This window comes from Patella vulgata, chromosome 7 (assembly GCF_932274485.2).
Source record: "Patella vulgata chromosome 7, xgPatVulg1.2, whole genome shotgun sequence".
Lineage (NCBI taxonomy): Eukaryota > Metazoa > Mollusca > Gastropoda > Patellidae > Patella > Patella vulgata.
In genome coordinates this window covers 845,561-870,804 of record NC_065885.2, presented here as the reverse complement: position 1 = coordinate 870,804, position 25,244 = coordinate 845,561, and the positions used below count along the sequence as shown (strand labels likewise).

General features: G+C 34.6%; 1 protein-coding gene and 1 long non-coding RNA gene across 3 annotated transcripts; one reads left to right on the top strand and one right to left on the bottom strand.

Moving 5' to 3' along the window:
• The first annotated feature begins 1,359 nt into the window (after window positions 1-1,359).
• Window positions 1,360-24,556, top strand: LOC126826868 (NPC intracellular cholesterol transporter 1). The gene is made up of 10 exons (XM_050555967.2): window positions 1,360-1,550; window positions 13,830-13,998; window positions 17,211-17,372; window positions 17,588-17,916; window positions 18,364-18,428; window positions 18,729-18,861; window positions 19,312-19,574; window positions 21,541-21,638; window positions 22,258-22,421; window positions 23,773-24,556. The coding sequence occupies exons 1-10, from the start codon at window positions 1,494-1,496 to the stop codon at window positions 23,773-23,775; spliced, it is 1,443 nt and encodes a 480-aa protein (XP_050411924.1). The 5' UTR covers window positions 1,360-1,493; the 3' UTR covers window positions 23,776-24,556.
• LOC126826870 (uncharacterized) lies at window positions 3,610-13,381 on the bottom strand. 2 transcript variants are annotated; one of them, XR_007682440.2, is made up of 5 exons: window positions 12,935-13,381; window positions 12,630-12,675; window positions 5,883-6,006; window positions 5,536-5,623; window positions 3,610-4,577 (listed from the first exon to the last, which is right to left on the bottom strand). It is a non-coding gene; the product is annotated as an uncharacterized LOC126826870 (long non-coding RNA). The 2 variants fall into 2 exon arrangements; XR_007682439.2 differs by lacking the exons at window positions 12,630-12,675; window positions 12,935-13,381 and having other exon boundaries at window positions 5,883-7,417.
• Window positions 24,557-25,244: the final 688 nt, after the last annotated feature.

Sequence of the window (25,244 nt, the reverse complement as noted above, 5' to 3'; positions counted from 1 at the left end):
ATGTTCAGAAACTTTCACGAAACTTGTATAATGTTTAACGAAATATTAATTCGTTTTAACGAAATATTAATTCGTTTTAACGAAATATTAATTCGTTTTAACGAAATATTAATTCGTTTTAACGAAATATTAATTCGTTTTAACGAAATAATAATTCGTTTTAACGAAATATTAATTCGTTTAAACGAAATATTAATTCGTTATAACGAAATATTAATTCGTTATAACGAATTAATATTTCGTTATAACCAATTAATATTTTGTTTAAACGAAATACTAATTCGTTATAACGAAATATTAATTCGTTATAACGAAATATTAATTCATTTAAACGAAATATTAATTCGTTATAACGAAATATTAATTCGTTATAACGAATTTATATTTCCTTATAACGAATTAATTATTTCGTTTAAACGAATTAATTATTTCGTTATAACGAAATAATTAATTCGTTATAACGAAATAATTAATTCGTTATAACGAAATAAGTAATTCGTTTAAACGAAATAACGAATTCGTTTAAACGAAATAATTAATTCGTTTAAACGAATTAGTTATTTCGTTTAAACGAATTAATAACTAATTCGTTTAAACGAAATAATTAATTCGTTATAACGAAATATTATTTCTTTAATACGAAATATTATTTCGTTAATACGAAATATTATTCCGTTAATACGAAATGTTATTTCGTTAATACGAAATATTATTTCGTTTAAACGAATTAATTATTTCGTTTAAACGAATTAGTTATTAATTCGTTTAAACGAAATAACTAATTCGTTTAAACGAATTAATTATTTCGTTTAAACGAATTCGTTATTTCGTTTAAACGAATTACTTATTTCGTTATAACGAATTAATTATTTCGTTATAACGAATTAATTATTTCGTTATAACGAAATAATTAATTCGTTTAAACGAAATAATTAATTCGTTTAAACGAGGTAATTAATTCGTATTAACGGAATAATATTTCGTATTAACGAAATAATAGTTCGTTATAACGAATTAATTAATTATTATTAACGAAATAATATTTCGTATAAACGAAATAATATTTCGTATAAACGAAATAATATTTCGTAATAACGAATTAATTATTTCGTTTAAACGAATTAATTATTTCGTTATAACGAATTAGTATTTCGTTTAAATGAAATAATTATATTAGAGTGGAATCATGCCCGAAAAAATTATGTAAGAGTGGAATCGTGCACTTAAGGGGCTCCGTAGGAAACGGGTACTCAGGTCTATTTTAAACTAATAGTATTATAGAGGTTATAGTAATGTGAATTGCACAATATCTTATCACTTGACGTCACATGATATTACATCCTGTTTGAACTGTGAATATATTTGGTTGTTGCTCTGTTAGTAATATATTGTACGGTAGACTATATATATTATAAGGTGTTGTTGCTCTGTTTGTAACATATTGCACGGTAGACTATATTATATAACGTGTTGTTAAACAGACTGTCGACAAGATGGTTTGGTTGAAGTATCTTCTTGTTTACCTACTATTGGCTAGTCTTGTTGAAGAGGTAAGTCTAACAAAACTAAATCGGGTTTATTGCCCTTGTTGTCTACACCAGACCTTTTATCAATAATCGAAACACTCTACCACGCACCTGCTACTTACAGGTTATCTGTTGTTAGAACAAACCACACCACGTACCTGCTATTTACAGGTCACGTGTTTATCTTGCTTTCCTCCCACTGCTAAAGACCCCTACGCGCAAGCGAATTATTGAAATAAAATTAAAAACAATATGTTAGTCCCTCTCTCTTTATCTTGCTTTAAGGGATAGTTAGTGATTTAGATAAAAATGATGACGTATTAGTATTGGACAAACGTCTTCATTTAGCCAAGTCGGTGCAGAACAGTAGGAAGTAAAACCCTATTTCATTTCGATAACCAGAGAGAAACTAGGTTATGTCGGCACAAAATATGGTTCAATTTTATTTCCAATTTTATTTTTATAGGATTAAAGAGTTGCGTGGGAGCTAAACCTGCGTTATTCGGGCTTCAAATGTTATATAAATTATTATTTAGACATTTATTCCCACGCACGGTAATATAGCTGAAGACGCCTGATAATCAAGACTTCGTTTATTATCATGGCAATGGTACTTGTCAATCAAAAATTTTTAAACTGTTGACGGCGAGGGTTTCTATTTACCAACTATGGCTATTTCTTGTCAAAGCCTCGCTCAGAATAAAGTGATTTGACTTATTTTGAACACACTCATTTTTCATTATTTATTGTTGAACTGTTATAGGAAGAACGCACATCTCTTTCTTTAAAGGTAAAAGGTCACAGATTAAACTTGTTGCTCTGTTTTAATTAGTTATTATTATTACAGATTAGTTATTATTATTATTACAGATTATTATTTTTACAGATTAGTTATTAATATTATTACAGATTAGTTACACTGAAAAAAAACTTGTGTTGAAACAACACAAACTTGTGTTGTTTTCAACACAAGTAAGGTGTCTCTATTTAACAACACAAACTTGTGTTGAAACAACACAAAACTTGTGTTAAATGTTGAAACAACACAAAACTTGTGTTAAAATTTATCAAACAACACAAACTTGTGTTGAAACTTGTGTGAAAATCTACACAATACTTGTGTTGAAATTTTTGAAACTTGTGTTGAAATTTTTGAAACTTGTGTTGAAATTTCTGAAACTTGTGTTAAAATTTCTGAAACTTGTGTTGAAATTTCTGAAACTTGTGTGGTTTCATACAAACTTGTGTATAACCATCCACAAAAACTTGTGTTGTGTTTGTCCCCAATTTATATACAGTATAGCAACCTTTTTATGCAGGACCCATCTCTTTGCTCTGTTAGACCTGTAAAGTTTGATAAAAGAAGGAAACAAAATTTGTTTTTGTTTTTGTAAGATTATTATTTATTCATAAAATCATAGGAAAAAGTAAATTAATACATCAAAACTAAATAGATATTTGAAATGTTAACAGAAAAACAGAGAATTCTAATACTAATTATATTGTGTTATATATAATGACCCCCCCCCCTCCCCCACACACACACACACCCCACTTTACCCATCACAAAATATAACATAGCTTTTTAAATTTTTCTTAACCCCACACATTTTACCTATCACAAAATATAAAATAGCTATATAAATTGTTCTTTACCCCAAAACAAGAACTGAGAATATAAAGATATGTACACAGTATCCCTACCCCATACTCCAAAATATATAATTCAAATAATATCTAAATTTAATAACATCCAAACCAAGCACTAAGATTAATTATGCACTAAATTGAAACAATTTCAAAAACTGAAAAGTGCTACAAAATCACACTACAAGTGATTTGTGAGACATATAGAAATAACTAATATACACAGAAAACTAACAAAAGAAAAATGCACTATTTTGCAGGAGTAATAAAATGATGTAAAACCTTTTCCTCATTAAAAAACCCCAAACAAAATGAATATTTTGTAAATAAAAGAAGCAAAGCATCAAGATTACAGGATTGAAATAAAAAAATATCATATGTACAAAAAATTTATATACAATCACAAGTCATAAGCCACAGTGGTTCAGTAAGTATAAGGTGTTGGCCGAGAAATTTCAACTGGATTTTCCGGCATAGTTCCCACTTGTCAGTAGTCTTGGATATGGCAAGGGATAATTGGGTACAAGCCCGGAATCGAAAGAGAGAGAGAGAGAAATGGGGTTTAACGTCCACTTGACACAAACTAGGTCATTTCGGGATTAACATATGGTTTAATTTTATTTCAATAATTCGTTGCGCATAGGGGTCTTTAGCAGTGGGAGGAAACCGTAGGTCCCGTAGAAAACCCACAAGATTGGACAGGCGACCCTACTCCTTGTCACGTACAACCGGGGATTCGAAACCACGCCAGTTGACTCAATGACAGGCCGTATGATACCGCACGCACATGCTTACCATTCGGCCATCCACCACCCCCTCCCCCATTCCCGGAATCGAAACCATCCCCACTGCGTTCACTTAGAAGAAGCCTTGACAATTGAATTATTTGACTCAATGACAGACTTCCTGATCAAATGTGTGCGTGTTAATCATTGCCCCCCCCCCCCGGGTTCCCGTTAAAGAACCCTTGGCAGTTGAAATATTTGATATAAGAGTAGGGTGTAGGGCAGAATCACTCTAAGAACACAGAAAAGTAGGATACTAAACCGTATTTCATTTCATAAGCAAGGGAAAGTCAAGTCACCTTTATGTAGGTCAAGGTTTTTTGTAATTCTGGGTGTATTTGATCTACATTTGGTTTCTAGTAATGCCTATTAAATACTTTATGATTTCTGACCAAATTCTAAGTGATTTATATGCCACTTTACTTGCTATATTATACATACATTTCTGAAGAGAATTAAAATCTAATTGTGTTTTGGAAGAAAATTTAACATTAATAACAAAAAATAAATATTTAAAAATTGGGTCAAATGCATTCTTTCCCAGAAGTATAAAATAAATTGATGCTTGGGTTTTCTTGTTGTTATCATACAGCAAATACTCTTTCAATGGTGTTCCAGCCTAAAAAATAAAAAGTAGGAGATAAGAATACTTTCTATGGTTCACAACGTTTAAATAAACAATTTATTTTGCCACATCGAGACCGAGTCTCTATTTGGTTTCAACTTTGCGTAATGTCTAATTATTTTTGGACCCATTCTTATTTTATTTCCATTGACAACAAATTGGATATTACCCTTTAAAATCTACTGAAATCTATTTGAAAGTAAAATACTGTCCATCATTATTTTACTGCTATTTACTGTAAAAATACACATACATGTAGGGCCTATCGCAACTTGAAGGAAATCAATGGATGTGATTGGCAAAAATCAAGCATGCCAAGTACTTGAAACAGCAGAGTCCTAGGCATTGCCCCAAGAAGAATAACTAGATTACCAAGCAAGTGTATAGAAGTACTTCCTGATTAAAAATACAAATATATATGTTACTTACATTTTGCGTGTTTTCCCCTTGTCAGTGATACAGGACGGAGGACCTGACAAGGACAGCTGTCTAGTCGTTCGGATGGGACGAAAAACCGAGGTCCCGTGTACACATTGGCGTGCACATAAAAGATTCCTTGGCAATTGGAATTCGATATAAGAGTAGGCTGTAGCGCCGCTGCCCGGGCAAAATTCCCTTCATAGCACACTGTATGGCGTATGCCCGTCTTCATTAGCCCAATTTATGAGCAAAACAGTAGGATGTTAAACCCCATTTCATTTCATTTTCAAAATTATAAAATAATTTGATGGCTTAATATTCAAAAGGTACAGTCCTTCATGTTTATAAAATTGTACGGGAGCCATAAAAAGCTCCTGATACCTTGAATATATGCAGTTTAAAAGTAAACAAAAATCTCAATATTTAGGAGAGAGAGAGAGAAATGGGGTTTAACGTCCATCCAACCCCCCCCCCCCCACCAAGTGTATAGAACCAGTTCCTGATTTAAAAAGCAAATATGCATGGTACTTACATAGTCTTTGTCTGATAAGCAAGATCTGTGAGAAAACGTCTCCACAATATCAATAGCCCTTTCCAACTTGATCTTCCGAGGTGGGTAACTGAAAAAAAAATGGCAATGTATTAGTTGGCTTAAATTGACTAGACAGTTTTGATTAATTAAAAAAATGTTACTTTAATTACATTTGTTTTGTTTCATGTGTTGGTTTGCTTTGCCACAGATGAGACAGTGATATCTACATATAACTAAGATTCTGTCTCTGCTCATACATGACGTGTACAGTTTAACTATACTAAACTGAATTTTAGATTTCAAAATAGCATAACAATCTTTTCTATTAGAATTGAATAGTTACCCACCAAGAAAAAGGTGTTCTATCGTCATTTTTTCCAGCCATTTCTTCTTCCTTTTTTTCTTTTATAATTTCTTTTGTTATTACATGATCTTTTTCTGGGTGATTTGCATATACATCCAATATTGAAACTGAAAAAATAAATACATGATATGTAATTTACGATTAAAGCTACCTTACCATATATACAAACTGTGTGATATGAAATTGAAACTAATGTATCTATATGTATCAAAAGTTTTAATCCCAAGGAACTACCAAGCCGTAAAAGTCTATCTTAATAATCCTTGTTTGTCACATGGTTTCACTGTCGCAGTAATTAGAAGACGGCCATGGTGACTGAGTAAATTAGGTGCTGGCACACTAGCATGGAGGCCACAGGTTATCTCTTGGGGTTGACCGAGAAAGCTCATCTTGATTTTGCAGAGTGGTTTCCCCTGAGATCCAATGTACACATTGGCATACACATAAAAGTTCTCTTGGCAGTTTGAATTCAGTATGAGAGTAGGCCATAGTGTCGCTGCCCAGACAAACATTTTCACTTAGCACAATGCATTAGACCAGTCGGAGCTGACCAGTAGGACGTTGTCTTTAAACCCCATTTCATTTCAGGTAATCTAGTATTTTTCTAGTAAGATTGAAGTCTCTCTACTTTCTTTATATGTAAATATCATATTTGAAATAAGTCATACTTTTTTTCGATATGGGGTGGGGCTGGGGGGAATGGTCTAGTAGGTAATGCATGCGCATGAAATCACAGGGTCTGTCATTGTGTTAAGTGGCATGGTTTCAATTTCAAGGAGTAGAGTCGCCTGTCCAATCTCTTGAGTTTTTTCGCTGGGTCATTCGGTTTCCTCCGTTTTCTAAATACAATTCAATATAAATCAAACACGAAAATACTTTAAAACAGTAATCATGATGCAATATTAGACTTTTTAACACTTTCATCGAAAACCACACAGTTTTTCTCTGTTAACGTAGTTTCAAGTGCCAAATTGTGGTCAAATCTAAAATGTTGAAACATGCAGTGCCTATCAATTTTAAAATATCTCCTATATAGCTGTATTTCCATAGGATAAGTAAGTTGAAATAATCTGATTATGTAACACTACAACAGCTTTTTCATCCCTACCCCCCAGTTTGGAATCTGATAATTTAAAAGCACATGAATTTTGAATTCCACAGAACATTTTTATTTTTGAACATAAATGCATTCTTCAAAAAGATGAGATGAATTCAATATAAATCAAACACGAAAATACTTTAAAACAGTAATCATGATGCAATATTAGACTTTTAACACTTTCATCGAAAACCACACAGTTTTTCTCTGTTAACGTAGTTTCAAGTGCCAGATTGTGGTCAAATCTAAAATGTTGAAACATGCAGTGCCTATGAATTTCAAAATATCTCCTATATAGCTGTATTTCCACAGGATAAGTAAGTTGAAATACTCTGATTATGTAACACTACAACAGTTTTTTCATCCCCACCCCCCGGTATGGAATCTGATACATTGCTGACCAATCATAGGTCGCCCCGTTCACAACTTTCCTGACCAAGAGATATGCACAACCGTCGATCAACACACAAGCCATTAATGTTATCTTCCAATATGAGAGGCCATGATAAACACACAAGCGTCCTTTTCAAGCTCGGAAATTAAGTCATCACCAAAAAGCAAAGTTTACAGAGGTCCTCGGGGCTGGAACCCAAACTGATTACGATTTGCCCTCCACTTCCACCACAGGTGTCATAGAGATCAGGGATGAAATTGATATGCATCATCGTTCTCCTAAAGCCAGTCCAGGAAGAGATCAGGTTTTGAGATGTAGACCTGAAATGTTAAATTTGGATGAGAATGAGAATTCTGGGGCGAATACTATCCAGGGAAATGGTCATTGACATCCAGAAAATGGTCAAAATGTGGAATTCTGTCATTCAGTTAAATGTCAAGGGGAGAAGACAGGCCTGTGCAGTACCAAATTTCCAGCCCATTACTATTAGTCAGCAGAAGTGGGGATGAGGTTGGATGTACTTCTTAAAGTATATGAAATGCACATTTATCTCACCTGTTTTGCTTCTTTTTTTTATAATACTTGTGTTGAGGTCAATCATTCCACTCTATGAAACATTGCCCTGGCACCTGAAATGATAGGAGGCTGGGGATAAATATGCAATAAAAAACAGTGAGAAAATAAGAAATAAATATGGTTTCAACTGGAAATAGAAATAAACCTCTTTATTTCTCGCGAACAGCCCGTCACTGGCCCATGTGTTCATGGGCATCAGGGTCGAGATGGCAACTTTATATGTTTTATTCGTCTAATTTACTATAAAACATCATTCGGTTTGCCTCACGGGTTAACGGCATATTAATAGCTTTATTCACTGAGATGGTTCCTTTACTTATAGTTTATTTTTCGAATTGCTTTTTGTATTTATTTAAATGGAAATATTTAGCACCTTCTTGTTAAACCGTTGAAAGATTTAAAGTTTGGATTAATGTTAAGAGAGTGTGGGTCAAAGATGCCGCTGGCAGAGTGTGTATAGGGTGTTAAAGTTTAAAAGTTATTCCCTACAAGGTGGTTCTACGGTTCTTACCATAGAATTCAGCTGTGAAATAACACAGTTTCTTTCATTATGTGTACAACAATAAAACTAGTTCAATTGCAATTTGTCTAAACCACGGTGCTGTGATGTATGCATCTAAATGTTTCGACGACCCACCAATCAGTAGTTGCATGATGATTAAATTTATCGGACATGGAATGTGAAAATGCTTTGGAACTTTCAACTGTAACACGTTGCAATAATTACTCAATATAAGCCAAAAGGATCCGCCTTGTTCATTTATAGTCCGGCCCTGTCTTCAGTATTAAAATATAAAATTGAACACAAAGTATATTTAGTAATCCGTATTGTAGTAATGGCAATCACGGCTTGTGTTTTTTTTGTTTTGTTTTTTGTTGTTTGTTTTTTTTGCAAAATATAAAATAATTACGATGTCGTTTAACACTCACAATAACATATTTGGTTACCGGCCATTCAGCCATTCAGGTCGTACATGTGTCAAGTATACAGTCATATATACAAACGCCTAACTATAGAAGCCTACCATTCTTAATTTCTACTTTTCACCCTCCAAAACACGAAAGTCGAAAAGTAGCAGTTACGACAAAATGTGAGGCGACAGTAACGGTATACAAGCCAAAATCGACTCGAAAATAGGAAATCAAGAAATTATACACTGCGATAATAGCGCCCCTCGTTTTTTTTCCTAATTTCTTATTTTCGACTTGCATTTTGGCTTTTATACCGTCTTGTTGACTTTCGACTTAGTCATATTTTTGTATTTATTGATGTCAGTAAGATGTTACTATGGAGAACGTAAATTTCAGATTATACATTCCAGACTTCGTAATTGTAAAAGTGCTCTAAACTTCCATAGATTTTTAATGCATATTTCACATAACCCGACATGCAGTTGTGGTCATACTCAAGAAGACAGCGACCATTATTTTCTGCACTGCCCAAATTATTCGTCTCAGCGTATCTCAACATTAAATACCCTCCCATTTAAATCCATAAATACAAAAGCGTTCCTATATGGCGATACCAACGAAAGTAACCCGTTCAACAAAGTGAGTTTTAGTAAAGTTCACAAGTATTTAAAACTAAACAAGCGCTTTGAATAGATAAGGTAATTGTCAGGCGACGATGATTGGTGTTAAATAGTGATGATCACGATGATGATGACCATGAAGATGATTTATTTATATATTTATTTATATACTAGAAGAATGCCCGGGGGTCATAACTCCGAAACCGGAAATGGTAGACTAACGCCACCTGGCCTATGTTACTCCCCGGTCCGAGCTACCCCTATACCCCAAATTTCAGACTCGCAAATGACAACGTGAATGATGGATCAGTCGAACGACAGAGTGAATGACAGGAGTTTTCCAGTCGAATAATAAAGATAATGGCAACTCTGGTCATAGCATATCTGTTTATAATATATTTCATATAAATGTTTATACACGTATTTGAAAAATACATTTAGGTCTACGTGTAATGTTGAATGTATAAATTCGGAAATGTTTTGATCTCTTGAACTGTATTATTTAAAATACACGATTAACGTATTAAATTGTAAATAATGAATCAAGCCAAGACATGTATTTAATGTTTTATTGAATTGGAATAGAAACTGAAAACAGATTAACACCCTGTGTGAGATATTTCATTCAAATATTGTGAAAGGGTTGGTAATAAAATTAAAATTGTCATTGTGTCATTTTAATAACATTGAATCGTCCTATTCTGTTACGTAGTCGTCTCAACATATTGTTGTCATGGGTTACTTCTGCTAAACAACTCAATAGAAACGAGAAAAGTATTATAAACGAAATTATGTCTAAAGAGTTCTTCATGACATGTATTGACTGTAAGACACAAAGCGTACAGGATCTAAGTGTGATGTTAAAGGTCAACACGCAAATATTGAAATTGGGTATGTTCGTGGATTGACTTATAGAATGTTGTTAATATTTCCATTTAAATAAATACAAAAAGCAATTCGAAAAATAAACTATAAGTAAAGGAACCATCTCAGTGAATAAAGCTATTAATATGCCGTTAACCCGTGAGGCAAACCGAATGATGTTTTATAGTAAATTAGACGAATAAAACATATAACGTTGCCATCTCGACCCTGATGCCCATGAACACAAATGACGAGTTTAAGACAAACCAATTGCGGAATGGAATTGATTAATGCAATATATATTTTATTATGTATTGACAATACTTTTCTGGTTAGATTTTAGCCTAAACACGACATGTGTGTTGGTGACAATTTTGGCAGTCATATCTGAACTGTTTATATTTCTTTAACTTTTGGTATACCTAAATTCGGGCTATTATTTATGGTAGAAAGATATAATAAAATGACCTAAAGCTTTAAAACATATTTTTAAATATGTTGAGGCACCCTAAATTGAATTTGAAGCACCAGGGATAAATAAATAAAAATAGCTATAATGCATGATTTTATTGTAACTAGTGAACTGATAAATATTGTACAATTTATCTAAAGAGTACATTTATGAAAACGTGGTACTTTTCTGATATCTAGTTAAATTAACACTTACCCAGATCTTGGCATAAGCATGACTAAAAATGATCACGGCTAAAACACTTCCGTGCGAATCAAGAATTCTTTATGTCAGAATAGAGCTTTATAAGACCGTAAATGTACCACACATTATGTCTCCATAAGATGGTAGCTATAATCTTTCAATCCAATCCCCTAATTAAGTATACCCCCACCCAATCATAAAAAAATAATAACATAGCAAAACGGTGTTTAAGATATACATAATGTATCTTACTATTTTTCGCTTATATAATTTGATTTTCCAATACAAACCATTAATACTTATCTTAGCATTAAAACAATCAACCATTTGTGGTTATATTGAAATCTGTAAAAGACGCATTCTTTTTGAATATATTTTTAAAAAATAATAAATGGAAAAAAACATATTAATAACGCTTTTTCAACAAGCAATTGTTATACTCTTAGTGATTTGTAGAGCGTCAAATCACAATGTTATTGTACTGTTTTAAATTGTAGATTTTATTCATTCATGTAAAACATTTATTACAATTGTATAATAAAATGTATAAAACACTGAGTTCGAGATTCAAATCACAAATCCATCCAAGCTAGGATACTGCAAATCCGAATATTTTTGTTTATAAAATATTTACTTTCCATTCAATAAATATTCCAGTCATCTAGTTTTGGATTTGGGGAAATTCATTCTCCTTTTCCCATATATACAGATTGCCGTATTATTTAATAATCAAACCAAACAGCATGTAATCAAAGAACGCTTGTATCAGCCATATGTAATATTGTCACGTGACATTGTTATGTTTTGTTTCGCTCGGGAAGCGTTTATTATACATAATAGAACTCCAGTGTAGTAAGCCATAACTATGAACAATATCATGTCCCAAATAAATAATCTAATTTGTAGATCTGCAATTGGTCACATGATGGTCCGAACATTATTTGTATGGCTCTATTTGTTGACAGCAAATACCGCTAATAATTATCTTGGATAAAATACCTCGTTTAGTAAACGAGGCAATTTTACCCAGCCTCGTTCTGAACAAAATACCTCGTTCCAAAAACAGGGCAATTTAAAAAAAAAACCGGAGGTATTTTTTTTACCTCGTTACAACGAGGCAAAATCGGGGCAAAAATTTTCACACGTTTTTGCCTCGTTTGGACAGAAATGCCGAACGAGGCATTCTGAGGTTTATAGTGATACACCACTACGGGTTCTTCGTCGCAGAAGACACTAACGTCGGCATCGTCTGAGATGGAGGACTCAATAACCGGAACTGGCACATCGTATCGGGTTTCGGCTGTAAACGATTCTTCTACTTCCATAGGTTCAGTTGTTGGGACCTCCATAACTTCTTCTTGTTGTTCGTCCATATCTTCCGTCTGCTTATTAGATTTAAGGTTGTTTTTTTAAACATAAATTAGATTACAATTCAACTAACACAAAAGTGTAAAAAGATTTTTTTCTAGTCTGTGCCCGCGTTTATGTCTACTCTTGGCAAAATCGTTATAATATAAAAAAAATCATGAAACAAGAATCAAAATGGCCGCCAATCGGGTCTCCAACGCCAATCCAACCTCCCAAGATATAATTTCAAAACAGATTCTTACCTGCTGGTTCAAGTCGAACCGTTTCTGCTTTAATCATAATGTGATTCTGTAATGTAAGTATTTGAACAACATCGTAGCGCCGAACAACTAATGTTAATTAAGCATGATTTCAGAAAAATTGAACAGATTTGATAATAACATGCCGAAATTTTTTTCCTGACCGCGCCATATTATAAACATGAACTTCCGGTTTAAATTGTTGGAGGTTTTTTTAAGGAAACGAAATACTAATATTATACAGAGAAACAATATCGATGCTAAATTACATACATTGTATTATTTTTTTTATATAAATATTCACAAACCTGCGGTCTTGTATTCTATGTGACCATTAGCTTACATTTGTCAAACATATCACTGCTCCAAAATCATTTCAGCACGTTGTTAAATGTTAAATTAATTGTGTGAAATCACTTCATTTAATGTCCGCTTCCACCGAGATGATATCGCAGACAAAATGTAGCCTATAGTACGTTGATTTTATCAACCAATCACATTCAATAACAGTTTTACTTATTTTCTTGTCAACGCATTTGGAGTCAATTGTTAAAATCACACCGGGCATGAGCGCTCAACAGGCCTTTGATCTACCAGTTTATTGGGCCCAACTTTATTTTAACTACAGACATCTTAACACCAATTAGCATTCAAGTCTGTCTGGCTATATTGTCTGAGTAAAAAATACCTTTCTCTTACTTGTGGACCCCCGGATTAAGACTTTGTATGGAGTTCAAATTTAAAAAAAAAATATTTGTTGAAGGTACACATTACTTGTGTTAATTATATGAAAAAAACACAAGATTTGTGTTAATGCATTAAAAAGAACACAAGTTTGTGTTAATGCAATGCAAAACAACACATAACTTGTGTAGAATAATTTTCACACAAGTACTTGTGTTGAGATCCAACACAAGTTTTTTTTCAGTGTATTATTATTATTATTATTGCAGATTATTATTATTATTATTACAGATTAGTTATTATTATTATTACAGATTAGTTATTAATATTAGTACAGATTAGTTATTATTATTATTACAGATTAGTTATTATTATTATTATTACAGATTAGTTATTAATATTAGAACAGATTAGTTATTAACATTAGTACAGATTAGTTATTATTATTATAGATTATTATTGTTATTATTGCAGATTATTATTATTATTATTACAGATTAGTTATTATTATTATTACAGATTAATTCAGTAAGGGATGATAATGGACAATGTATTTGGTATGACACATGTGGCCAAGACCCTTTAACTGACAAAACATTAAACTGTGTATACAACGGTCCAGCTAAACAACTTAATGGTACAACTGGTTTGAAAATATTGCAGAAATATTGCCCTTCTCTCTATACGGGTAATTCTGTTCTAGACACCTAGATTATCAAGAATACAATGCTTTAAAGCTATTAAACATATCATAATACTTGAACTGAAGATACATATTTCAAAATATTTCTTTAGAATTGTAACCTATGTATTGTTTCAAGACATGTCTGTGTTCCAAAACGCACCGTAGTTAGAAATAATAATGTGACATATCTTAATCTTATCTACTAAGTGGACGTATATTGTAATAACCCCGTCCCTCCACACATTCTAGTCAGCGCACAAGAGGTTGTATTTTTGATCGGATTTCTCAGAACGATTTAGGAATTTGTATTTATGATCAGACGAGGTTTCACATTTTTTGCTAGAGTTATCCCCCTTTATAGCCTACTGTTTTTATTGATTATGTTCAGAAACTTTCACGAAACTTGTATAATGTCAGGCGACGATCCTGTTTCGTCAAAAATTCCATTTAATATTAAGCCCCTTTTTTGCCGAAACACGTGAAGACTGTTTGAAGGTCTAATGCTTGTCAGTGCGATAGAGGCAAGAATTTTGAACAGATTCTTTTTAATGGTGACAAGATTTCGTTAAAATCGAATTAATATTATCCTCCTTGTCCCCCGAAACCTGTGACCACCGCTTGTAATACTCTTTAGCACGATAGAGTCCAGATTAATTATGTGTGGTTTAATGGTCGAGAGCGAGACATTAAGTAATATATTGTAACAACATGAGGGCCGTGAGGCCCGAATGTTTTTACAATATATTACGCAATGTCTTAAGCTCGAGACCATTAAACAACTTAAAATACAGACACTTGCACGTGCTTTGCAATGAAATACGTCACTCGAGTTCAATATTTTACCAAGTTACTCTTGGCACATTTCCCGTACGATTATTTGAAATAATGGTACTCCAACATCAAAGGATGACGTCACATCTGTATTTTAACAGATATTAATGATTCAGGTAAAATGTATTGATGAAATCTGATTGATAATTATGCACCTTGTTTTTGAGAACTATTTGTTAGAATGATTGAGGTCACAGTGTTCATGGTATTTAAGTAGTGTAAATCTTCGGTAATACCCAAAGACTAGAACTATCCTTGGAACTATTTATTACCGAAAACATCCTACAAGCAGAGTAACTGTCTTGGAAACGGGATGAAACCTAGAATGCTATATAAATGTACAAAGTGGTATTTACAATAAAATGGTATCTAAGGAATTAACATACACCAAAGTTACTAATAACAATTAAAGAGGAAAGATTAAAATATAAAAGACATTGCAATAAAATAAAAAATAATAAGATACATTTAGCAATTCAACTCATTAATGTGTCAGCTGTCAACCGTCTGTTATTAGATTAGTAGCTTAACATCTAATTACAAATGAGAGATTGATAGTGATTAATAGAAATGTTTAATTGAATGGATGAATAATGAAGGAACGAATTAATGAAAGAATGAAATATAAACAATTTAATAAATTTCTAACCATTATAGAATTGATCTTAAGCCCTTAGTAAAGTTTCTTTTTGCGATAATTAGATGAATATGATCACAACAATAACCCTCGTATTTACGTAAAATCTGTCTACAAGTCTACTTAAAGTTACAATTTCATATTTTTAAGTTATATTTTTAAAATGTATTACAATAAAGCCCTAAAATAGATGGTATCTATAAACAGTCCTACCTTGTTAAAGAATAATCCTATTAATCCTATAATTCACTATTGCCAGTTGAGAAATTGGCAAAAATATCATTTTCAACTTAAAATTCAAACGTTTGAAGATAGCTATTCCATGGTGGGGAACATGAAATCAAGGGAGGTAATCGGGAGGTAATTGTGTTATTATTTCCGGTGGGAAGATTTTTAAGTGTGAGAAAGATAACCTATGATCGTATAATAGTGAGTTGACAACCTGTTGAGCAAAAGACATAGACAAAATAATGTTTTGACTTTCTTAGAACATATGAAATTGTAACTTTAACCCTAACCCAAGCTATAAAATTGTTTGAAACCTTTTGAATCCGATAGGGGCTATAGGTCTGCAGACACGTGCACAGTGGCGCTCAGTCAGAAGTTGTGACACTAACACCGTCAAATCAAATATAGCGACCTCCACGGAAACCTTGACATTGAACGAACCTTGAACTTTGCAACTCGATTATCACAGGTAGGCATTTTAGCTGGAAACCTTGAGACTTGGTATTCGCAATGATGGAGGAATCCGAAGCAGGGGCGGATCCGTGTGTGTGTGTGTGTGGGGGGGGGGGGGGCACCTGTTCAGCTACATAAAAAAATTGTAAAACAAAACTATTTTATGAGAAAAATGTCACGGTCGTGTGCTTTATCCTTTATCACCAGATGGGATGAGATGTGCATTCAACGCGCGAGATAATGATATAGACATTTGTAATATCACAATTAATGCTTTGCATCAATGAAATTGAATCACAATGTAATCCTATTAATTCATAATAAAAATTGACGTCCAACAGGGGGTTTGGATTTCTCTCTTTGAAAAACTCAGTGTGTATGTATGACGATAGAGACCATGTATTTCTCAAAAATTTTCAAGACCAGGATACATTGTCTCAGGATTTTACGAGAAGATTTTGATAAGATGTACTGAGTTAAAGCGAGGTCATACCTTCTATTGAAGATATCGGGCCAGGAGAGGTCCGCACCCTTCTTTTCTGAAAACCTTGTGAACGTGATAGAGCCTGCGGTCATGTAAAAGCGAACCCTTACGATATTCAGAGCTCCGAGCCCTTCTTTTCCGGAGTTACTTTCCCTTTTTCCGAAAAGCGTGTGGACGTGATAGAGGCTACAACCTTTTTTTGTCGAGACAAAGCTGCTTTGTGGGCGTATTCTACGATTTGTGTGGCTATATTTTTTCATCAAATAGACATTGTTGTTTCTTTTTCTTTCAAATGGAATTTGTTGTTCTTTGGGTAGCCTGTCCAACCTCGTGGGTTTTCACCGGGTCCTCCAGTTTCCTCCCACTGCAAAAGACCCCTACACGCAAGCGAATTATTGAAATAAAATTGAACCATGTGTTAGACCCGAAATGACCTAGTTTGTGTTGAGTGGACGTTAAACCCCATCTCTCTCTCTCTCTCTCTCTTTTTTTTTTGTTGTTCTGTTTTTCAAATAGACGTTTTTGATATTTTTTTTAATATTAATACGAAAACTATATTATTTTATTTTGTATGTTTTCCAGGACGGGAAACCAAAACGTGCTGTTCTACGAACCAACTGAAATTTCTGGAAAAGGAAATGGTTTTGCCTTATCAAATATTAGGAAGATGTCACGCATGTTACCAGAATTTTGTCAACATGTATTGCTACATGACTTGTGATCCTCATCAAAGTGATTTTCTAGGTAAGTGGGTGGTACTTGGGCACAGAGCTCTCCCAATCACAGACAATAACCGACAGCGACGTTTTGATGTCAATATTAGAATATGAATAGATATTACCACAATGAATAGATATTACCACAATGAATAGATATTACCACAATGAATAGATATTACCATATGAATGGATATTACCACATCAATAGATATTGCCATATACATATATCTCTTGTTTTAGGTGTTAATAGTAGCAACGGCTCGCAAATTACAGCCATCAACTATACCATATCGACAGAATTTGCTTATGGAATGTATAATTGTTGTCGTAATGTGATGATAGCGTCCACAAAGAAACGAGCTCTCGGTATTCTGTGTGGTCGATCAGCTAAAGATTGTACGCCGGAAATATTGTTAGATTTTATTGGCGATAGACGGAACGGCGAGACACCCTTTGGCATTAATTTTAATATCACGGATGATATCGTGCCATTTGGGAACCGGACATTAAAACCTTTAAAACGCCCACTAATACCCTGTAAATCTACAATACACAAGGCTGTAACCAAGGTAAATTTTCTCTAATAACTCATATTCCCACTTGGGAAGTTGATATTTTGTACTGATTTTTGTATTGTTGTAAAGATGAAATATTTAAACTAGCATACACTGTACCCTATATTATGTTTAAACTATAAAATATCTAAATTAGAATGTACCGTGAACGCTAAACTATATAAAGTGGTATATACTCTAATTGGAAAAAGGGTTTTAGTGGGATTTCTTTGGCATAAATTTCTTTTGGTTCTTTTGCGTAGAATATTTATACATGTTTGTAATAAATCTTCCATATCGGTCGCTTTTGTCTACAGTCTGGGCATTGTTGACAAAAGTCACTTTTGATTAGTACTAGTACGATGCATGGATCTTAGGCCAAAATGTCTACTGAAGCTAGAGTTCTAACAGCGGTTGTAAGTGACAATGCAGGAATCTCTGAAAATGTTTGTTTGTGTTTAGATGGATTTCACAGCCAAAGACAGTCGAGTTAGAGAAGAGAAAAAGCATTTTGTTTCACACTATGGGTGAGTATTAACATAGCTGGTCGTCAGCCTTATGTAATAGGCTTTCAACAATTTCCTCTCATAGCTAACGAAATGAAATGGGATTTAACAAATTATTTCACCGGTTTCCTCTGATAGCTAACGAATTGTCATAACTAACCGGTTCATGTCCCAGAGCATTTTATCTAGGTTCATAGAGTGTTGTACCAATCTGTTCTAGAATTTATAGAATGTCTGGGTTCTCCTGTTCTTTAAAATACTTGCATGGGTTCGCTTCATGGAATTTTAACCAACCAAGATGGTTTCTGTTTGTGGTTTCAGACCTATGCATCGAAGAGAACAGGTGATTATAAGACGAGCTGGTTATCATCCTCGTGTAAAACACAACAAGCCTCCACCAGCTGCGGGTGTGGACTATTTTGATCCGATATTTGACCGCGAGTTCATGCATCAGGTAAGTAAAAGATCAGGTAGTCACTAACACCTGTAGATCTGGCGGCAGTATAACTAGATCCAGATGACACATAACTACTAGGGTAACATAAGACGCAACAAAACTAGACGATAGGGTAGAATAGCTGCACCAGTCAAGAAGTAACATAACTGGTCGCATAACTAGATCGACCTAGGCTCATAGATAGATCGACCTAGTCACATAATTAGATCGACCTAGTCACATAGCTAGATCGTAGATAAATAGCATAACTGAAGCAACTGGTAACCAGATCGTAAGATAGCATAACTTGATCTAGAGAGACATAACTAGGTCGATCAAAGCTAGTGTAACTAGATCTAGAGTGTCATAACTAGGTCGATCAAGAGTTAAATATACCTAGATCAATAGTAGCTTTAGAATCAACAGTTTTTGATAGAACTTATTGTAACTGTATGTCTCTTATTTCAGGTTTTAGCTCTTCAGAATGATATCAGCGAATTAACAGCCAGGTTTAAGAACGAGACTGTTTCACTAGATGATGTTTGCTTGAAGCCTCCCGTGTTACTAAACACATGCTATGATCCCTTGCCACAGTGGAACAACAACTGTTCTATATATAGTCCATTACAATATTATCAAAATAGTCATTACAATCTTGATAAAGAAAAATGGGACGAATATCATTTTTTTGTGCTGGCAGATTATCTCGATCATTTTCTTCTGTGTGTAGAGTAAGTACATAGGTCAGATATATATCAGTATACGTTGAACAGTTCGATCCCCCGCTGTGTGTACAGTATGTACATAGGTCAGATATATATCAGTATACGTTCAACAGTTCGATCCCCCGCTGTGTGTACAGTAAGTACATAGGTCAGATATATATCAGTATACGCTGAAGATTTCGATCCCATGAAACTATATGCAATTCATATGCCACCGCTGTGCTACTGTGATAAAACCGATATACATGTAGGTTACTCTATAACTTGGATAGCTGGAAGAAGAACTGTGCGCCAAGCGCTACTCATCTCCTTATTCTTCTTGTGCTTTATCTTATTCTTCTTGTACTCTAGTCGTTCGGGACGAAAAACCGAGGTCCCGTTTACACATTGGCGTGCACGGAAAAGATCCCTTGACAGTTGGAATTCAATATAAGAGTAGGCCGTAGCGCCGCTGTCCGGGCATTATTTCCCTCATAGCACACTGTATGGCGTATGCCCGTCTTCATTAGCCCAGTTCGGGGCAGAACAGTAGGATGTTAAACACTATTTCATTTCATTTCGTCTTGTGCTTGATCTTATTCTGTGCCCAAAGCGCTATTCATCTCGGTCTTCTTATTCTTCTTGTGTTTGATCGTGTTCTGTTTCTTGTGTTTGATCGTGTTGTTCTTGTTCTTGGTGGCGACGCTCTTCAAGAATCCTATGGTTACGTCGATTCAAGTACGATCGGCATTGAACTTGGACAACAGCGCGTCGATTGACGGAATTCGACGTCATAACTCCAAGATGTCTGAGATTACATCAAAGTTGGTTGCCGGTCCGTAGTACGCATGTACCTGGTTACATAGTAAATACGTACTGCAATACCGATGATGTTGTCCTGACTGGAAACAAAACATGTCAGTAGAGAAGCTTCTGTAATCAGGATGGGGCATGCTAAACGTGTGTTGTGGCTGACTGCACACGAGAAATGTTTTCATGGGTATTAAACACTTAATCAGTCGAAAGTTACGTCACAACATCCTACTGTTCTGCTTCAACTACGCTAATGAAGAAGGTACACGCTATAAAGTGTGTCAATGACGTCAATTTGGCCAGGACAACGACACTTAGGGCTAGTCTACTCTTATTCCGAATATTCCACGTGTCAAGGTTTTTTTTTAAGTGCACGCCAATACTTAAACATGACCTCGGTTTTTCATATTATCAGTACGACCATACATTGTCTTTGCCAGGCTTTTTGGCATGCATCACTGAAGAGGTGCAACCACGCCGGAAAATCCCGATGAACTTTCTTGGTCAACACCAGGGTCGAACACGGGTCTGCCAGGTTAGTGGACCAACGTCTTACTGACTGAGTCACCGCGGCTGCCTAGTACATTAAGACTTTATAGCTACTGATCGCCACGCTAACATCTTTGGGGGTCATCAAAAAGTCTACCCAAATTTAAAGTTGCAATTTCATATTTTTACGTTATATTTTTAAAATTTATTAAAATAAAGCCTTAAAATAGATGGTATCTATAAACAGTCCTACCTTGTTAAAGAATAATCCTATTAATCCTATAATTCACTATTGCCAGTTGAGAAATTGGCAAAAATATCATTTTCCTCTTCAAATTCAAACGTTTGAAAAAAGCTACTCCATGGTGGAGAATAGAAAACAAGGGAGGTAATTGGGAGGTAATTGTGTTATTATTTCCGGTGTAAATGAGTTTTAAGTGTGCGAATGACACCTATGATCGTATTATAGTGAGTTGACAACCTATTGAGCAAAAGACAATGTTGTGAAACTTTCAGAAATCTGATCTTTGTAATTACTAAATACTTAGTAACACAGAACCATATTTGGACTTATATTCAACTTTCCCCAATATTGTAGTTTGCAAGGGATTCAAAATCCTTAAAAAAAAACGATCTATCGAGAAGTTTTGACATGGAAGGAATAAAATCAATGCGTTTCTTTAATTTTTAGGACTAGTGGTGGTTTAATAAATGATGTACTGGGACTGTCGTGTACGGGAACATTTGGTCTTCATGTACATCCGTGGCTAGTACTCGATGGTATCACAGGTAAGTATTAAATGAAATAGGATTTAACGCCTCACTTCACCGACTGGACTAATGGAGATGGCGTACGTCTTACAGTGCGCGACGAGGGAAATTTTAACCGGACATGCTCTTATTTCGAGTTTTTCTTTCAAGTTTATCCGATTTTCTTCAAACAAGGACAACTTTGCACTAAAAATTCTACACAAGCTTCGAACGACGCAATTTTGATAACTTCTTTCTAAAAGCGGCAAGTTTTCCTATTATGTTTCCCGGTGCCGCATCGCAATTGTATAGGCGTAGATCATATCACTTACCGTCATACAGCTTATAGGCTAGATGTAGGGTAACGGAATCTGCCCAGGTTTGCCGAGTGTGTGCTATAAGGGAACTTTGGCCCGGGCATGCTAGATCGCGAGTCATGTTTGAGTGAAGGTTTGATATTATGAGTGTCATAATCTGGATGAACGCAACTTTAATTTCAAATTCTCTTTTTCCCGGACTTCTGAATACTCTATTTAAAACAGTCCTGGATCTTTCATATTTACTAGAACACCTGACACTATTTCTGAATCACATAGCTAACACTTATGTTGATATATCGTTATTATTATTATTGTTGTTGTCGTTATTATTATTATAGGACATGGTGATTATAATAATGCGACGGCTCACGTGCTCACGTTCGTCCTCAACAATCAAAGCAATATAATGGATCCTGCTAAGGTCACTGCGTGGGAAAAGGAGTTTATTGATTTTATGAGGAATTATAAAAATCCCAACATGACCATATCGTTCAGCTCCCAGGTAGGTTAATTTAACAATATGACCATATCATTCAGCTCTCGGGTAGGTTTAACAATTTCAATAGACCAGGTCCAAAAAGTCTAATAGGCGAACTTATTATAACATGAACAATTATGTGGCAAAACGAGTAAATTTTGAGAGTCTGTTTTCGGGTCTCGAGATTGGGTCGGGATGGTTAGGGGTAGGGGTATTTAATCATAATAACAATCCAAATGTTCTAGAGATGTTCTATTATTGCACCCAGGTGTTCTGGAATTGTGTATATATTTTACTCCCGGGGCTCCCACTAGCAAGGAAATACTGACAACAAAACAACTCCCCAATATATTTTGATTGCAGGAATAAGTATATGCAGCGTCATACTTTTTTTTATATTGTTCAAGATGTCAATATGTGTGCTTTTGAAATACCTCTCCTATCTATTTCACTAGCTTTTAGATGTTTTTTTTATATCTTTTGTCGATTCATGCCTCCTACAGTTCCAAATAGCCGGAAATAGCACTTGTGTGTCAGGCACAGTCGCTACCTTTCAGCTTAGCAGTCCCTGGTTCTGCGGTCTGTAAAGGGTGTTGCCTCCCGGATTTGCTTGTTTGCAAAGCATAAACAACCATCAAGCATCAAGCACGTGTTTTTTTCTGTTTTACATGTCATTATTAATTGCGACAAAACAGGTGACAGTATGAAAAGACAAAATGGAAAAGAAATTAAAATTTCTTAATCAATTTTTAAATTTAATATTTTAAATTTGATTGAAAATAATATTTATTGATATTAATTTCTCTTTCTTTTTCTAAATTGCAACCAAACTAATTTTAGGTGACATATTTACGAGCATATTCGGGAGTCACAATGGCCAATTGAGTGAGACTCTGCATTGGCCTCAAAAATTCATCGGGATTTTCCGACGTCCTTTTCTCTTGTTAGTGGTACAGGACGGAGGGTCTGACAAGGACAGCTGTCTAGTCGTTCGGATGGCACGAAAAACCGAGGTCGCATGTATACATTGGCGTGCTAGTAAAAGATTCCTTGGCATTTGGAATTCGAAGTAAAGAGTAGGCCATAGTACCACTGACAAGGCAAAAGTTCCCCCATAGCACACTGTATGGCGTATGCCCGTCTTCGTAACGTATGGTGGTGATCCATGGTAAATCCGCCAATGGCAAATGTGTGCGCTGTCCCTTCTTCACTTCATGCCCTAACCACGTGCTTATTTTGCTTAATGGTATATCCAGCCCAGTCACCCCCTACTCCTTCCAACGGACCTGCTTGTACTGTCTCTACTGTATCCTTTTCTCAATTTAACTGATGGTAATTATCTGAGTTTTATTTCCATGTGATTTGAATTTTACAGTAACTGAAAGAAGATGAGAGTTGAAGAGAAGAGCATGTTTCTGTAAGAGAATTTAACATGATTACATGCTTACCTAAAGCTACAAACTGGTATTTACCGTTAATACGACATGATTCCAACACAACATTACTAATTCAAACTTATTGTTTACAAGTATCAAAATGATTAGACACAAGATTGAATGATTTAAAAGTAACCATTTTCATACATAGTTATTTTAATAACGCTTTACAATTTTAAACATGATAGTGAAATAATATATAAACATTGTAAATTTTATATGTATTAGTTAAACATATATTATGCAAGAGCTAAATCTGCCTATTGCAGGTCTTTCTTTAGGCCTGAAATGTTATCTAAATTATTAATTAGACATTAATTAATTTATCCAGACCATAATCAACTCTCGATATAATCGCAAGCATGCGATATTTACTGGATTGGGACCCGATTTGCTGCTCAACTTTTATTCATGATTTAATCATGAAATGGATAATCGAGACTATGTGTTTTATCGTACCGAATTTAGTAATGCTGAGCGAGTCTAGGCCAAAAATTCAATCGCTAGTTCTCGGTTCAGAGTGGATCCATTTGACTGAAATCTTCAGCAAATTCCCTTTACATTATCTAGTTTTTAACTATTGTAGTGAGAACTGTTAGCTCTTAATCTAATTTCACATAATGTATCTTTAATAAATACTGTTAATAGATAACAGGTAGGAATATATATAATATAGGTTATACCAGCTTTCAATAAAAACTCATTAAAGAATTATCAACATCACTTACATACATTATGTTCAAAAAAATTTAACTGCGTTATGTTTAAAATGACTTACGAATTTTAAGTGAATAGTTGGGCTGTCTTTTCTCGTTCATCGAAATGTGATTGGGGCCCCACCAACATGACCCCAGGGCCCCCGCTATGTAAATCCGATCCAGGGAACCAAGCAATTAAGCTTAGGACAGTTTCTAAATATCACAGGCTCAACTTATAGACTTTTGTGCATTAGCGATTGAAGTTTATAATGGGAACACCATTGGCAACGTATTTGGTTCGTAACAATTATTGAGCAATAGATTGAAACTATTTCATAGGCAATTAATCGACCGAACGTCTCCAGATTATACAGGTCCTGTCTTTAGTTTCGTACTTTTCTGCTCCATGCATCTGGCAAGGGATATTTAACGTGCACAATTACGTGTACACGGGATCACCCATTCTGTATCCCTGACAACAGAGAATACCACAATGAAAACACTCCAGGAACTTTCTCCGGCTACCAAGGGATCGAAATCAAGACCCCTTACAGTGAGCCAATGTCATACCAGGGCCGTAACTAGCTCAGAGCAACGGGGGGGGGGGGGGGTGCTGTAAAATTGACGGACAATGTTTATCGATTGTTGTTATGGTCCACAATTTTTTCACATGGGGGGGGGGGGCTTTGCCTTCCATGCGCCCCCCCCCCCCC

Coding starts and splice junctions, on each gene's coding strand:
- LOC126826868 (XM_050555967.2), top strand. CDS start 1,494: ATGGTTTGGTTGAAGTATCTTCTTGTTTACCTACTATTGGCTAGTCTT. Junction 1,551..13,829: donor TGGCTAGTCTTGTTGAAGAG/GTAAGTCTAACA, acceptor TTATTATTACAG/ATTAATTCAGTAAGGGATGA. Junction 13,999..17,210: donor TTGCCCTTCTCTCTATACGG/GTAATTCTGTTC, acceptor TATGTTTTCCAG/GACGGGAAACCAAAACGTGC.